General features: G+C 38.5%; 1 protein-coding gene across 6 annotated transcripts in view; it reads right to left on the bottom strand.

Moving 5' to 3' along the window:
• The window catches only part of BDP1 (BDP1 general transcription factor IIIB subunit), a 60,766-nt gene that overhangs the window by 13,880 nt on the left and 33,099 nt on the right, over positions 1-13,787 (bottom strand). For all 6 annotated transcript variants that reach the window (XR_014491269.1, XR_014491270.1, XM_083353102.1 and 3 more), the window contains exons 23-32: positions 11,858-12,065; positions 10,552-10,718; positions 10,070-10,286; positions 9,050-9,255; positions 7,133-7,505; positions 5,161-5,268; positions 2,302-2,335; positions 1,948-2,031; positions 1,130-1,358; positions 228-391 (exon numbers count right to left, since the gene is read on the bottom strand). Coding sequence is in view for 4 of the 6 variants with exons in the window: in XM_083353102.1 (XP_083209228.1) it covers positions 228-391; positions 1,130-1,358; positions 1,948-2,031; positions 2,302-2,335; positions 5,161-5,268; positions 7,133-7,505; positions 9,050-9,255; positions 10,070-10,286; positions 10,552-10,718; positions 11,858-12,065 (1,790 nt within the window). In the remaining 2 variants the exon portion in view is untranslated. The remainder of the gene's footprint in view (positions 1-227; positions 392-1,129; positions 1,359-1,947; positions 2,032-2,301; positions 2,336-5,160; positions 5,269-7,132; positions 7,506-9,049; positions 9,256-10,069; positions 10,287-10,551; positions 10,719-11,857; positions 12,066-13,787) is intronic.

The following is a 13,787-nucleotide window of genomic DNA, read 5'->3' as shown; positions in this document are numbered from 1 at the left end:
CTGGAATTGTATAAGGCACTTAGATTTCATCATTAATCTATTAGCAGTCAAGGAACAAATGTTCAAATATGTCACCAATACAAAAATTAATGAACGATGCATAGCCCATACTAGATTTAAAACAAGTAACACCTCTCTCAATTGTGTTGATAGCCATAAATATGCAATCTGCACAACAATAACATTTTATTTCAAAAATTTATACAGTATAAACTCCATAAGCCTACCATTTTGGATTTCTTTATATTCTTCCATTCCTGAACTTAGAGTCAGAGGTTTTTGAGAAACATTCCTGGTTGATACCAAGCCACTGTTAAGATTTGGTTTAGGCTTTGGGAGTCTGTATCTTGCTGGTCTGGGTGTTTTATTTCTTTTATACAAAGATACAGTACTGCAGACAAAAGCAAAATATCATTAAAAGGATCATTCGTGTTCTCAGCTTTTAATATATTATCAGGTAGAAAAGATAGCAAACAACTTTAGGACTACTAAATCTGTGGTACGGAATCCCAGAGTAAAGAATTTAATATATTTTATTGCCATCGAGATGTTATTTGGATTTTGGAAAATTTATCACTAAAAGAACTTAAGAAAGATACTCAGGAATTGTTTTCACATTCCACCTCAAATGTTAACATAGGCATATTATATAATAGCTTTGAACATGAACTGGACAAAACCTGACTTCTTAGCGGTTTATTACTCTGAATACAACATATGTAAAATTAACATTAGAATTTAATTATCCTGCTAATATTAATAATTAAGGCAAATTACTGTCCTCCAGATGTTTTGTGTGGCAATCCCACAGTCTGTTGGCAGTTCACTATGTTGATTATTTGGATTAAATTGCCATAATGCCATACTACTGTCTTACAGTCACATTTTAATAAATGAGCAATTTATAAAAATATTGAAAGTTTTCAGATTAAACATAAAAATATTCATAATGCAGACTTATGTATTTTTATTGCACATGAACTAAAAGTTAGGCAATATAGCAGAAAACAATTTGGGATGGGGAAATTTGTTTTATACAATGAAGCGTGTCATCAAAATAATATTTATGAATTTAAAAAGGTAAGATTCCTAATTAATTAAATGTTTGGGGTAATATAGCAGAACAAACCTGGAGATTCTAGTTTCCTGTGAAGATTTTTCCAAATCTGTAGTAGTTTTATTTGTCTTTTGTAGTGAAACCAGTGCAGTTTTTGGAGAGTCTGGAAGTAACACAACTGTCTTTTCTTCCAAGCATTCTTCAGAATATGATGGTTTACTGCCGTTACCTTCTGTATTATTTGTATTATTTGAATGAATAGCTTCATTTGTTGAAGGGACTACCATTTGTACTTCTTTTCCTGAATATAAAAAGATAACAGGTAGATTCAGTTTACCTTTATTGAGATATTTTTGCATTTTAAGCAAATCAAATGAAATCATCAAAATGTTACTTGACTATTCAAAAGCATAGTTCTGCTCACACAGCAACAGGCAGAAATAAGAGACACAGCAGAAAAAAGCATAACTCTTTTTCAGCTTTTGGAAAGATGCTGATAATATTTTAGGCTTTGCATAATTATTTTGTCTCCAGTGTCAAAATAACAAGAAACTTTGCTGTGATTCAATGAGACCAGACTGAGCTATGGGGACTAAAAAAAAAGTCATGAGACCGTGGTGGCGCAGTGGTTAGAATGCAGTATTGCACACTAATTCTGCCAACTGCCAGCAGTTCCATTCTCACTGGCTCAAAGTTGACTCAGCCTTCCATCCTTCTGAGGTTGGTAAAATGAGGACCCAGATTGTTGGGGGCAATATGCTAACTCTGTAAACTACAGTATTTAGAGAGGGCTGTAAAAAGCACTATGAAGCAGTATATAAGTCTAAGTGCTATTGCTATTGCTACTACAGGCTATCCACTCTCATCTTATGTGATAATATTGACCATACCTTGGATATCAGTACGTAACTGAAACACTGGATCCCTCATAGCAAGTAAAGTCATGGCTGCTTCAGTACTTCCATCATTAATTCCTAAAACAAGTTTCCAAATAAATAGGCTTATAAATCAACAAACTTACCACATTTCTTTGTATTATATTATTAAAAATATCATTATATTTTCAATGGGATTTACTCTCAGATAAGTAAATATTATAACCTTAGTGATTAATGCTTGATTTATTGGAAGAATGAGGAACCTCTTCTCCACACACACACACACAACACCATGAAACTAAAAGCTATACTTTTAATTTAACAAATCTCCATTCAGGGGTTCACTGAATATTTTGGACAATGTACCTGTTTCTTTTGTTTGTTCTTCTTGTGTAATATCCTTTTGAAAGAGAAAAAAAAGAAATGAACTACTACAATTTAAAATAAATTAAATGAATCAACTTTGACTTTTCACTTACACGAACAGAAATAATTCTAAATCTTTATACTAAAAACAGACTGTCTACTCCCTAGATTTATTTTGTGGTAAAATAGTGACAATGGACTCAGTTTACCATAAATTAAATTACATCCTTCTCAGTATTGCTAACAACTTTGTGTTCCAGACTATTTATTGAAGATTAGTCAACAACAATCTCAATAAGCAATCAGTTCCATCACCAATAAAACTCTTACTATCTCACATATTTAAAAAATCAGTTGTAGTTGACAAGAAAGAAGTTTTAATTTTAACTCTGTATATCTTTATTCCAAAGTATCATATTAAATAATGAAAAAAATTATAATTAAAGCACACTGTTTTGTAAATTTTAGACCACTTTGCCTAATATCCAGGAATTAATAATGGATTAATCAGATATACATTTGGGGGTCAATAGCAAACTGTGATAATACACTGATAAGAAGTGAAGCTAATAAAATCTCATTATTTCTCCATCAGTAGTTTCATTATCAAACCAAACTTTACTTAGAATGGGAGACTCTGAATGAATCCAACACAGCTCTTTCATTTCTCTAATAAAAGTAGTAGTGGACCACAATTCCCTGTTTTCTTTCACTTTTCTTTTAAGTACCATTATAACTAATGTTAGGAAAATGAACGAAAGTTCTGCTTTCTGTGTAATTGAACAGACTGACTCTGTTCAGTCAGTCAATCAATTAATAATGGCAAGTAAACGCCAGCAGCAATTGCAAGATGAAAAGTTAAACAGGAAAGTAGACAACTTGCTTACAATAATAAACTGTTACAAACATCTTAGTGGATCAACTCTTCTCTGGGTGGTCCTCGGTTTATAATAGCAATTAGGACTGGTTGCCATTGTAACCCAGAGATATGCAGGCGGTTAAGTGGGAAGTGGCAGAAGCCTCAGAACAGAACGTGAGGGTGCCACAGGGGAGAGGGGAAGTGCCTAAGGGATATGGGGAGGCTGGAGGAGGCCTTGGGAATTCAAACACAGTCTATATTAGGGGTCCTCAACCCCCTGGCTGCAGCCTGGTACCAGGCTATGGCCCATTGGGAATCGGGCCACACAAGCAGCAGGCAAATGTGCGAGTGCATGCAACTCCATTTGCACGAGCATGGGAGCGCGCACACTCGCCACTTGTGTAAATGGAACTGCGCATTGCTGGCACAGAACCATCTCCTCTTCCCCCCCCCCCTTGCTGGTCCACAAAGCTTTAAAGGTTGGACAGCCCTGGTCTATGTAAAGTTGGGAGAGGGAGTCATGTGGCGGGAGTACCATGGTCCTGGAGGTTCTTGATGGACAATGCCAGATCTGACTGAGCCAATTGCACTGAGGAGGATTGAATGCGGATGTCGTCCAGATAACACTGGACACGCACTGGAATGGTCCTCAGATGCGTGGCCAGCACCGCCAGGACCTTTGTGAATGCTCTGGGGGCCAATGACAGGCCGAATGGCAGAGCTCTGTACTGAAAATGGTGGCCTGCATAGCAGAACCTGAGGAATTTCCAGTGTCTGGGAAGTATGGGAATGTGTAGGTAGGCCTCCGTCAGGTCGATGGACGTCAGGAGGTCCCCCCTTCTGATGCCTGCTAATATGGATTGGAGCGTTTGCATTTTGAACTTCTTGTATGCCAAATGGACATTTAATCTGTGGATTGCCCTCCACCCTCCCGAGGCCTTCAGAACGATGAACAGAATGGAATAAAAACCCCGTCCCTTCTGCCCTGCCGTTACTGGTTCTATGGCCTGGATCTCCAGGAGATGTTGAATGGCCTCTTTCATGAGGCTTCTTTTGACCAGAGTTTTGGATGATGGGCAAGAGACGAAATGCCTCAGGGGGGTTGAGAACCCAGAGATCTGTGGTGGTGTTCTCCCATTTGTGTGCAAAGAGAGCCAACCTGCCTCCTATGGGAGAGGCACCTTTGCTGTCACTTGAACCTTCTGAAAAGGACGGCCTTCTGCACTTCGAAAGGGCCATTTGGCCTGAAATTGCCGTCTGGGTCTGTCCCAGTTACCGGATCTGTTGAGTTGGGATTCAGGTCTGGGAGGATAAGGACGGGAGTAATGATTGAATTCCGACCCTGTGTTGGTTCAGCGAAAGGACTGCTTGCGGGCGTAAGGGGTAGCTCTCCTGTCTGCTCTCCTAATAAGATGGGACATGACCTTACACTTATCCTTGTTCTCAATCAGATAAGGGTTTAGTGCCTCTCCAAATAACTGGCCTCCCATGTAAGGGGCTGAGGCCAACCGCCACTTGGACCTAGCATCCGCTCACCACTGTCTGAGCCACAGAGGTCTACGGGACGTAACATTAGACGCTAATGCCCAGGAGGAAAATCTGGCCGCGTGCAACGATGAGTGAGCCATGTATTCTGATGCAGCCACTAATTTGTTTAAATCTTGGTGCATCCATACCAATTTAACACAGCAACTTTCAACCTTCCCTGTCAGTTTTTCCACTGACTTGGCTTGTGGGAAGCTGACAGGGAAGGTCGCTAATGACAGTCATGTGACTGAGGGATGTTGCAATAATCATAAGTGCAGGGTGGTTGCCAAGTGCCCAAATCACAATCACATTACCATGAGGGCACTGTGATGGCCAGAACTTTGAGGACCAGTAATACTACAATTTCAAATATTTACTGAATGAGTGGTCAGTAAGCAAGGACAACCAGTAATGCACATTCTGTCTTAGACATATGTATATTTTATCATAAAAGAAAAAAATTGCATACTTACAACTGTTGAGAAATACAGTTTGCTATCATCTTGCATCCCAGGCTGAACAGACAGATTTAGATCATGAGAGATATATGGCTCATCTGCAACATTCTCATATATCTCCAACTGTCATGAAGGGCAAGGTAGAAAAACACAATTATTTTAATTGTTCAAAAGAATCCAATTGATTCTCTTTTTATATACTATAATGTTATACATTGAAATAAAAGTGCAAACTATAAAATATAAAATCCAAGTTTATTCAAAATATACTTACGCTGAAATCACATTTAACATAGAAGTCTGCTTCTATGTTAAAATGCATTGGCAATTATAATAATTTTATAGGGCAACAATTATTCTTTAGTCATTTGCACAAGTTTTATTTTTATTTTATTCACTTATGTTCTTAAAAGAGATAATTTGTTTAACCAATAGTCTAGGACACAGGTCGGCAACCTGCGGCTCCGGAGCCGCATGCGGCTCTTTGAGCCGTCTCTTGCGGCTCCCAGCCGCCCGGTGCGCGCGCACCTCTTCCAACGGGCAGTGGTGCGTGCGCACCTCTCCAAATGGAGAGTGGCACCGCCCGTTTGGAGAGGTGCGCGCGTACCTCCGCGCGAATGCGCAGCGGTGCCGCTCTTTCAGGAAGCCCGCCGCGGCCCGTCTGTGAAGCTGCCGAAAGCGGCAGCTTAGCAGACGGGCCGCGGCAGCTTCCGCAAAGAGCGGCGCCCCTGCCCATTCCGAGAGGTGCGCGCGCACCTCTCCGAACGACCGGAGGTGCGCGCATACCTCCGCGCGAATGGGCAGCGGTGCCGCTCTTTCAGGAAGCCCGCCGCGGCCCGTCTGTGAAGCTGCCGAAAGCGGCAGCTTAGCAGACGGGCCGCGGCAGCTTCCACAAAGAGCGGCGCCCCTGCCCATTCCGAAAGCGGCAGCTTCCTGAAAGAGCGGCACCGCTGCCCGTTCGCGCGGAGGTACGCGCGCACCTCCCCAAAGGTTTGGGGAGGTGCGCGCGCAACTCCGGTCGTTTGGAGAGGTGCGCGCGCACCTCTCGGAATGGGCAGGGGCACCGCTCTTTGCGGAAGCTGCCGCGGCCCGTCTGCAAAGCTGCCGAAAGCGGCAGCTTTGCAGACGGGCCGTCGCCATTGGGCAACCGGGAACCGGTTCCATCTCATTTTTTAAAAAATGGCAGCCGCATGCGTCCGCGCATGCGCAAAAAACCTTTTTGCGCATGCGCGTGCATGGACACACGCACGCGGCTCCCTCTTTTTTTAATTTGTGATGGAACCGGTTCCCAGTGGCTCTTTTTCTTTTTTAGGTTGCCGACCCCTGGTCTAGGACAGAAAGGCAATTCTTCAAAAGTGTAATGTTCCTTCATTCATCACTCCCTTTTTTGGGGGGAAAACTCAGTTCTATTCATTAACTCTCCTCCATTCTGTATCTGATTTGCTCACTCATTCTAAAAGCAAAGTTGAAGCATGAGATAGGCAGCAAATAAATTTGATAAATAAAAATAAATAAATAAAACTGTACATTTGGAGAGTTCATTCAAAGATGTTTCTAAGATCCGTTTTGTCCCCATTGTATTTACTTACACTGGAATACACAAAATTATCATTTGGGGAATATATACATAGAATGAAGGCTATTGCTAAGCACATTGTGCTTTAGATTGTAAGCCGCCCTGACTCTTCGGAGAAGGGCGAGATATAAATGGGATTAAATAAAATAAAAATAACCACAATGGAGAAACTTGAGATTGTGGTTGGTGACTGAGGCAGTTAGGTGGATGTCTCAGTTAACAGCCACAATGACTTACAAACCAAAATTGCAGGCTCAACTTTTTTTCAATAACTTTTAACTAACATTTATCTGAGAAAGGTCTTCTCACGTTTCACCCGAGGTTTCATCAGACTCTAAAAGGAATCCATGGCACAGAAAGACTAATGAGATGCATTAATTGAACATTTTTTGGTTAGTATTTCTGATATACCTCTTCCATTGTTTCTTCAATGTGCATAGGAACAGGATTTGGAGATCGAAGCCCTTTAGGAACAAACACAGGAGCTTTATTTACTTCTTCTGGTGAAAAAATTTCCACTTCATATTCTGATTCAGGTTCATCCTCCTCCTCCTCGTCATCTTCTTGTGAAGAAGCTCTAAGGGTTACCAAATTAATTTTAGAACTTCCATTTCTTGATTTTTTGCGAGGGGCTAGTTTTAAATTTCTGCCTTTGCTGACATGTTGTTTAACTTTTTGTTGGTACTTCATTTTCCTACAGTGGTCATTTTCACATTCAGAAGTGGAAGATGTTTTTGAATCATAGTTTTTGTTCCTCTGCTTTAGTGTTCTTCCTGATTGCTTTCTAGATCATAAAGAGATATTTTAATTAGTAGGACTAACAAAAAAAGGAACAAAAGCAAATAGTAGTAATTTTTTTAAAAATCAAAAATACAAGATAATAGGTATCTAGATTTTCTTTTAGGCATTTGTGTTACTAAACTAGATTTTTAAAAATTCTTATGTACAAATGTGTTTATATTCTGATATTCAAATTAAAAGAAATATTGTAGGCCATGCTCCCATCTAAGAATAACTTCTCAGAGGAAGATTATACTCAAAACATTCTACCAAGTCTTATTCACTTGCTGAGCAAATCTGAAATAGGGCCTATGAATTCTCACTGGCCTGGGACTTCACATATATTTTAATAGTCTGAGGACTCTGAATCCAACTGTGGAAAACACAGTGCAGTCCCTATGGGAAGCTGCATGAAGACATTCTCAGTGAATAACAACTCTGAAAAGGGTATAACGATTGTTAAGAAACAGCTAATATAGTAGGTCCTGTATGTTATTCCAGCAATCGGAATACTAGGTGCAGTTCTGGCCACCATATTTGAAAATCAATGCAATACAGCTGAAAAAAAGTACAGAGAAGAGAAGAACCTAAACACTTGGGGGTTCAAGCTAGAATATATGGAACTGCTTGGCTCAAAGGAAATGTGATTGGAAGGATGCGGGACATAATCAAAACATATAAAAATATCTGGAACAGAGAAAGTGGATAAGGAGAGTATTTAGAACAGACTATTTTTTAAACCCATAATTTATCATAATTAATCTAAGACATTTGTTACCACAGGTTGTGATGATGGCCACTAATTTGGATGATTTTAAAGGATATTTGATACATTTATGGGGGACAGGGGTATCGAGTAGTATTTGCCTTGAAATTTCAATATAATGTTTGAGGGCAAAATGTCTATAGATACGAGTTATAGAGAAATAATGGCAGGAGAGAAGTATGCCTCCATCTCCAGCTTGCAAATACCACAGAAGCATCGAGAGTCACCTGAACAGAAGCATCCATGGTCATTCTGATGTCAGTTGGCACCAAAATAAAATTCAATGAATACATAAGTAAAAATAAATACAGAAACATGACCTGGATTAAGATGGGCTTTTGATCCAGCAACTATTCATTCTTATGTTCTTAAGATGGAGATATATTCAGGTGCTTGTTCGATGAATAACCACAATGAGTAATTACTGAATTAAGTCCTTACTATACCTGGACTTGCGTTGATCAGGTTTTATAAGAACCAGGTGAATAAGAGCAGATGAATTACAACCCCAGAATAAAACTCTGAAAGATAGTTGGGCTTGAAAGCAGTGTCTGCTGCTTGCCTGTGTGCTGTGAAAACCTAACTCCTCTGATGTGTTTGTCCATATTTCCTGAGTCAACTTTTACTCTCTTTGAGCTTTCATAGGACTTGGTTTGAATTTTCTACTATTCTTCTTACAGTCTTTGTGACTATATAACACCCGCCCTAGAATCTGAATCTGAATGTTTAAGAACTCTCTCATCCCCACACAAGACATAACACTACTCAAGGTGTACGTTTACCCTTTTAGATTTTCTACTTCTTTCTCTTGGACAGAAAGCAGCTTAGGGATTTCTTTTTCAATTTGAGTTTCATTCTCTGAAGGCTGGTCTGATGAACCATGTTTCCCAGAGGGCCTACTTCTTGTTAAGGATATTAATTCTGTACTTTTTTTTTCTTTCCTTGATTCAGAAGTTGATGCAGATTCCATTAAATATACTGAGCGACCCTGGAAAGAGTAGAAATACATGCCATATTAATCAAGGGCACCTATATAAAGATGTCAAAATGTGACATGTTTGTTATGATGTCACTGCAGAAATGACATAACTATCCCATGATGTCCTAAAATTGGAGATAAGCACATAAGTCATGTGGGATGTTCTCATGTATATATCATTATTTGAGCTTGTGAATTCAATATATATTTATTTTGCCATATATTTTTAAGGAGCAGCATTCATACACCTTATCTTACCGTTAAATAGGTATACACAAATAAATGTGGAGAAAAAATACAGCAAATACGATATTTTGGGGAAAATCTTAGGCAAAATGAAACATTAAATGTAACCATTTTAAAATAAATTAAAAGGACTATTCTTAACAGCATTGGAACTTTTCAATGGGCTGCACTGCACAGCATATTTCCTCCTGCTGCCTACCTCTGCAACTTTACAGCCCTTAAAATCAATTGCAGTAAGGAAGGCTGCATCTGTATACAAGGGAGAGTTATTTGTAAAAATAATAAAAGCAGGATATAAATAAAAGGAAATAAAAAAATAGAAGTGCTTTCCACTAACAACAGAAAATCAGTATAATCCAGTATATATTTTATTTACCGTAAATATACTCCATGCATATATACATATGTATGGTATTTAAATACATTTTTATAATATTTCTTGTATGAAATCTGCTCATAAGCTGCTCTAAGTTTGTAAGGAGATAAAAAAGGTTCAGCAAGTATTTTGTATCGGCAAATGCAATACTCATAAAAACATTAATCAAGCAATGATTTAGGATGGTTAAACTATGCTTACCATTAATCGAGCTGTTTTTCCAAATTTGCTACCATATGAGGTATCACATTCTGCATCTCTTCCTGTATCTCCTTTGCTATTTTCTCTTTCTAAGGAGGATTCTGTGTTTTGGGGAACTTGTGCCACATTTGGCTTTACCTTCTGCAGATGATTTATCATGAGCAGGGCTGGTTTTTTGTTTTCTGAATGATTTATTTCTTGAGGATCAAAAGTGTCACTAAAAACAAAAGTAAAACCATTAAATGATACCAGTTTTGAAACTGAAAACATATTCGCAACTATCTGTTGTCTAAATCCTTTTTTTTTTCAAAAACCAAAACCAGTCAAGTTCATTCAGTTGATTCAAAAAAGACAGAAAAGAAAAAAGCAAGAGAAATTTTGAGTTGAAAATTAATGAAAGTATTATGCCATAATATATAGAAAATAAAGATTATACTAAGAACTCAGGAAATTTTTCATTTATTTATTGAAAACTGTTTTACCTTCCAAGAGCATCCAAATTTTTTCTTTTAACGTCGTCCTGGTTTTTCAGAAGACCATCTGCCAGTGATTTCTCAGAAGGATGTTTCTTCTGATCAATACATCTTGTGGTTTCTGATCCATCTTTTTTATCTAAATTATCTGAGGATGCTTGGACAATGACTTCATCCTTGATGTTGAAGAAAATTTGTGCATGGCAATTAGTTTACCAGAGTACAACTAAACCACTTTCATATTAAAATTCAGAATTTAGAATATTGACCTTTCCTATTTTGATATTTGAAATTTCTCCAGATTTTCAGTTCATATCCTATGTAAATCAGTAAGATGTTGTTACAACAGTGATGTATATAGTGATGTCTTAACTTTTATTTTACTAAAAATATAATATTTTAATTGTAACTCAAAAATTATCTGCATGATTTCTTTTTATAAGATGTGGGACAGCTATGGTTTCATCTGGGAATCACAATAATTTATGGTTTAATGAGACTTAAACAACTGTTCCGCCATACAGTTCCACTGTGCCTCCATACCATTCCACTATCCCACAGCTAGCACAAAAGCTTTCATCTCATCTTCTGGTGAACTATATTTTAGCTCTATTGGCTGAATCAGGGAAGAGTTAATTTCTATAGTTAATTTCAAACGTACCACTTTAGTCTTTATGAATTTTATAATAAAAATACCTCAAATATATAAAATATTTAATAAAGATTAAAAATAAAAGTATATTCTGTTTTTATATACACACATATATACATTATACACACACACACATATACACACACACACACAGTTAAAACTCTAGGTAAAGGTAAAGGTTCCCCCGCACATGCGTGCTAGTCGTTTCCAACTCTAGGGACTGGTGCTCATCTCCGTTTCAAGGCCGAATAGCCAGCGCTTGTCCGAGGACGTCTCCGTGGTCATGTGGCCAGCATGACTAGATGCCAAAGGCGCACGGAACGCTGTTACCTTCCCACCGGAGTGGTCCCTATTGTTCTACTTGCATTTTTTACGTGCTTTTGAACTGCTAGGTTGGCAGAAGCTGGGATGAGTAACAGGTGCTCTCTGTTATGTGGCACTCGGGATTCGACCCGCCAAACTGCCGACTATCTGATCGACAAGCTCAGCATCCTAACCCACTGAGCCACCACATCCCTTTTGTTAAAACTCTAGCAGCTGTCTTTTCAATACACCTGTTTCTTCATAAGATAAGATGGAAAAACAAAAGCATAGGACATGATACAAATAAATATTTGTTAAATAGTGCTGAAAAAGTTTCAATAAATTGATTAGGTAGCTAACCTCAAAAGTTATATTTAGATCATCTTTCTTGCTAATCTCCATCTCTTCTACTTCTTCCACAATTGGAACACTAATATCTTCTGACGCAGGCATTTCCTTTTTGTAATTGGTTATTCCAACATTCAATTTGGCTCTCTGGAATCGCCCTCTTAGCAACTGAGCAGGCTTGATTGTAGATGACTTATCTTCTTGGAAATTGGATTTCTCTCTATCAACAAAAGACAGAAAGTACCAAATTGAGTTAACAGATATTTAAAACAGGCATTAGTATATTGATGTGAAATTAATTCTTAAGAATTCTTTCTTCTGCTTGCTTCTTTGTCAAATGTTAATTAGAAACTCTCCTTCAAAATAACTGAAGATGAACTGTATTTTTGCTTTTTCCAGAGGGCTTTGGGGCCCAATGCCATTCAGTGTATTTGTTATATTTTATTGTACATTCTTATTGTGTGAGCTACCAAGAATACTATCATTGTAGCAAGATAGTAGCTTGATAAATAAATCATTACCGGTACTTTACAGCATGCTACATGGATACAGGATATGATCAAGCCAGGTGCTAAAAACAAGGTAAGTTTTTATTGTTGAAAAACAATTACCGTATTTTTCGGACCATAAGACGCACTTTTCCCCTCCCAAAAGTGGGTGGAAAAACGAGGTGCGTCTTATGGTCCGAAGGTAAGCGAAAACACTTCTCTCCCATTCAGTCAACGCAGTCCATCAGCTCCATTGGAAAGACGTGATTGAATGAAGACGTGGAATTCTCTGCCCCGCCCGTGATTGGTCGGCAGGGGAGGAAATACGGACGTGCCTGCCATGCCTTCTGACTGCCTCCCCCTCCCCGCGCGCGCACATTTTCTTTCTTTTACCTCGCTGCTAAAGAAATAGTTTTTGCTAAACTAAACCTCATAGGTGACTTGCCGCAGCAAAGCCGTGAGGAGTTGTCCCTGCAGGTTTCTCTGCGAAGTTTATTGGCAGTGATTTCCCATTTGCAAGATAATACTGCTAATTGTTTGAAATTGCTCTTAGAAAACCTATTCAGGGAAAAGAAACTACCGGTACCTTTCACCTTTCATCTTTCTTTTTCTTTCTTTCTTTCTTTCTTTCTTTCTTTCTTTCTTTCTTTCTCTCTTTCATTCTTTCTCTCTCTCTCTCTTCCTCCCTCCCTCCTTTCTTTCTTCCTTCCTTCTCTTCCTTCCTTCCTTCCTTCTCTTTCTTTCCTTCTCCCTTCCATCCTTCCTTCCTTCTTTCTCTCTCTCTCTCTTCCTTGCTCCCTCCATCCTCCCTCCTTTCTTTCTTCCTTCCTTCTTTCTTTCTTCCTTCCTTCTTTCTCTCTCTCTCCTTTCTTTCTTTCTTTCTATCTCTCTTTCTTCCTTCCTCCCACCCTCCCTCCGTCCTTCCTTCCTTCTCTCTCTCTCTCCCCTCCTTCCTTGCTAGTATACCGGTACTATTTGGTTCAGAATATTTTTTTCTTGTTTTCCTGCTCTAAAAACAGGGTGCGTCTTATGGTCAGGTGCGTCTTATGGTCCGAAAAATACGGTAATAATGAACATTTGCCTACAGTATTTTATTCTGAAATATTGAAATGTATTTCCAGTTATTACCCTGGGGAAGATTAAATAAGGTAATCCACTAAACAAAATACAAACATTCCCTGCTTGCCATTCTCAAAGAGAAAGAGAACAGACAATCCAACAAACTAAATCCAAAACTGAAAGGAATAAATTTCAAATTTCCAAACTACTAGTTTTAGAATTTTTTAATTTCTTACATTCTTACACTATATGTATATGTATTTAGGATTAATAAATCCTAAAACTTTATCAGTCTGGTATATGATTCATAAATATAGTTCCACAGCCTCATGTCCTAAAATATGCTCCTGTTTCTACTTTCCTTCCCCATCTGTTTGTTTCTAATCACTAAGGGG

This window comes from Vipera ursinii (assembly GCF_947247035.1).
Source record: "Vipera ursinii genome assembly, chromosome: 2".
NCBI lineage: Eukaryota > Metazoa > Chordata > Lepidosauria > Squamata > Viperidae > Vipera > Vipera ursinii.
This window is presented reverse-complemented; position numbering and strand designations above follow the sequence as displayed.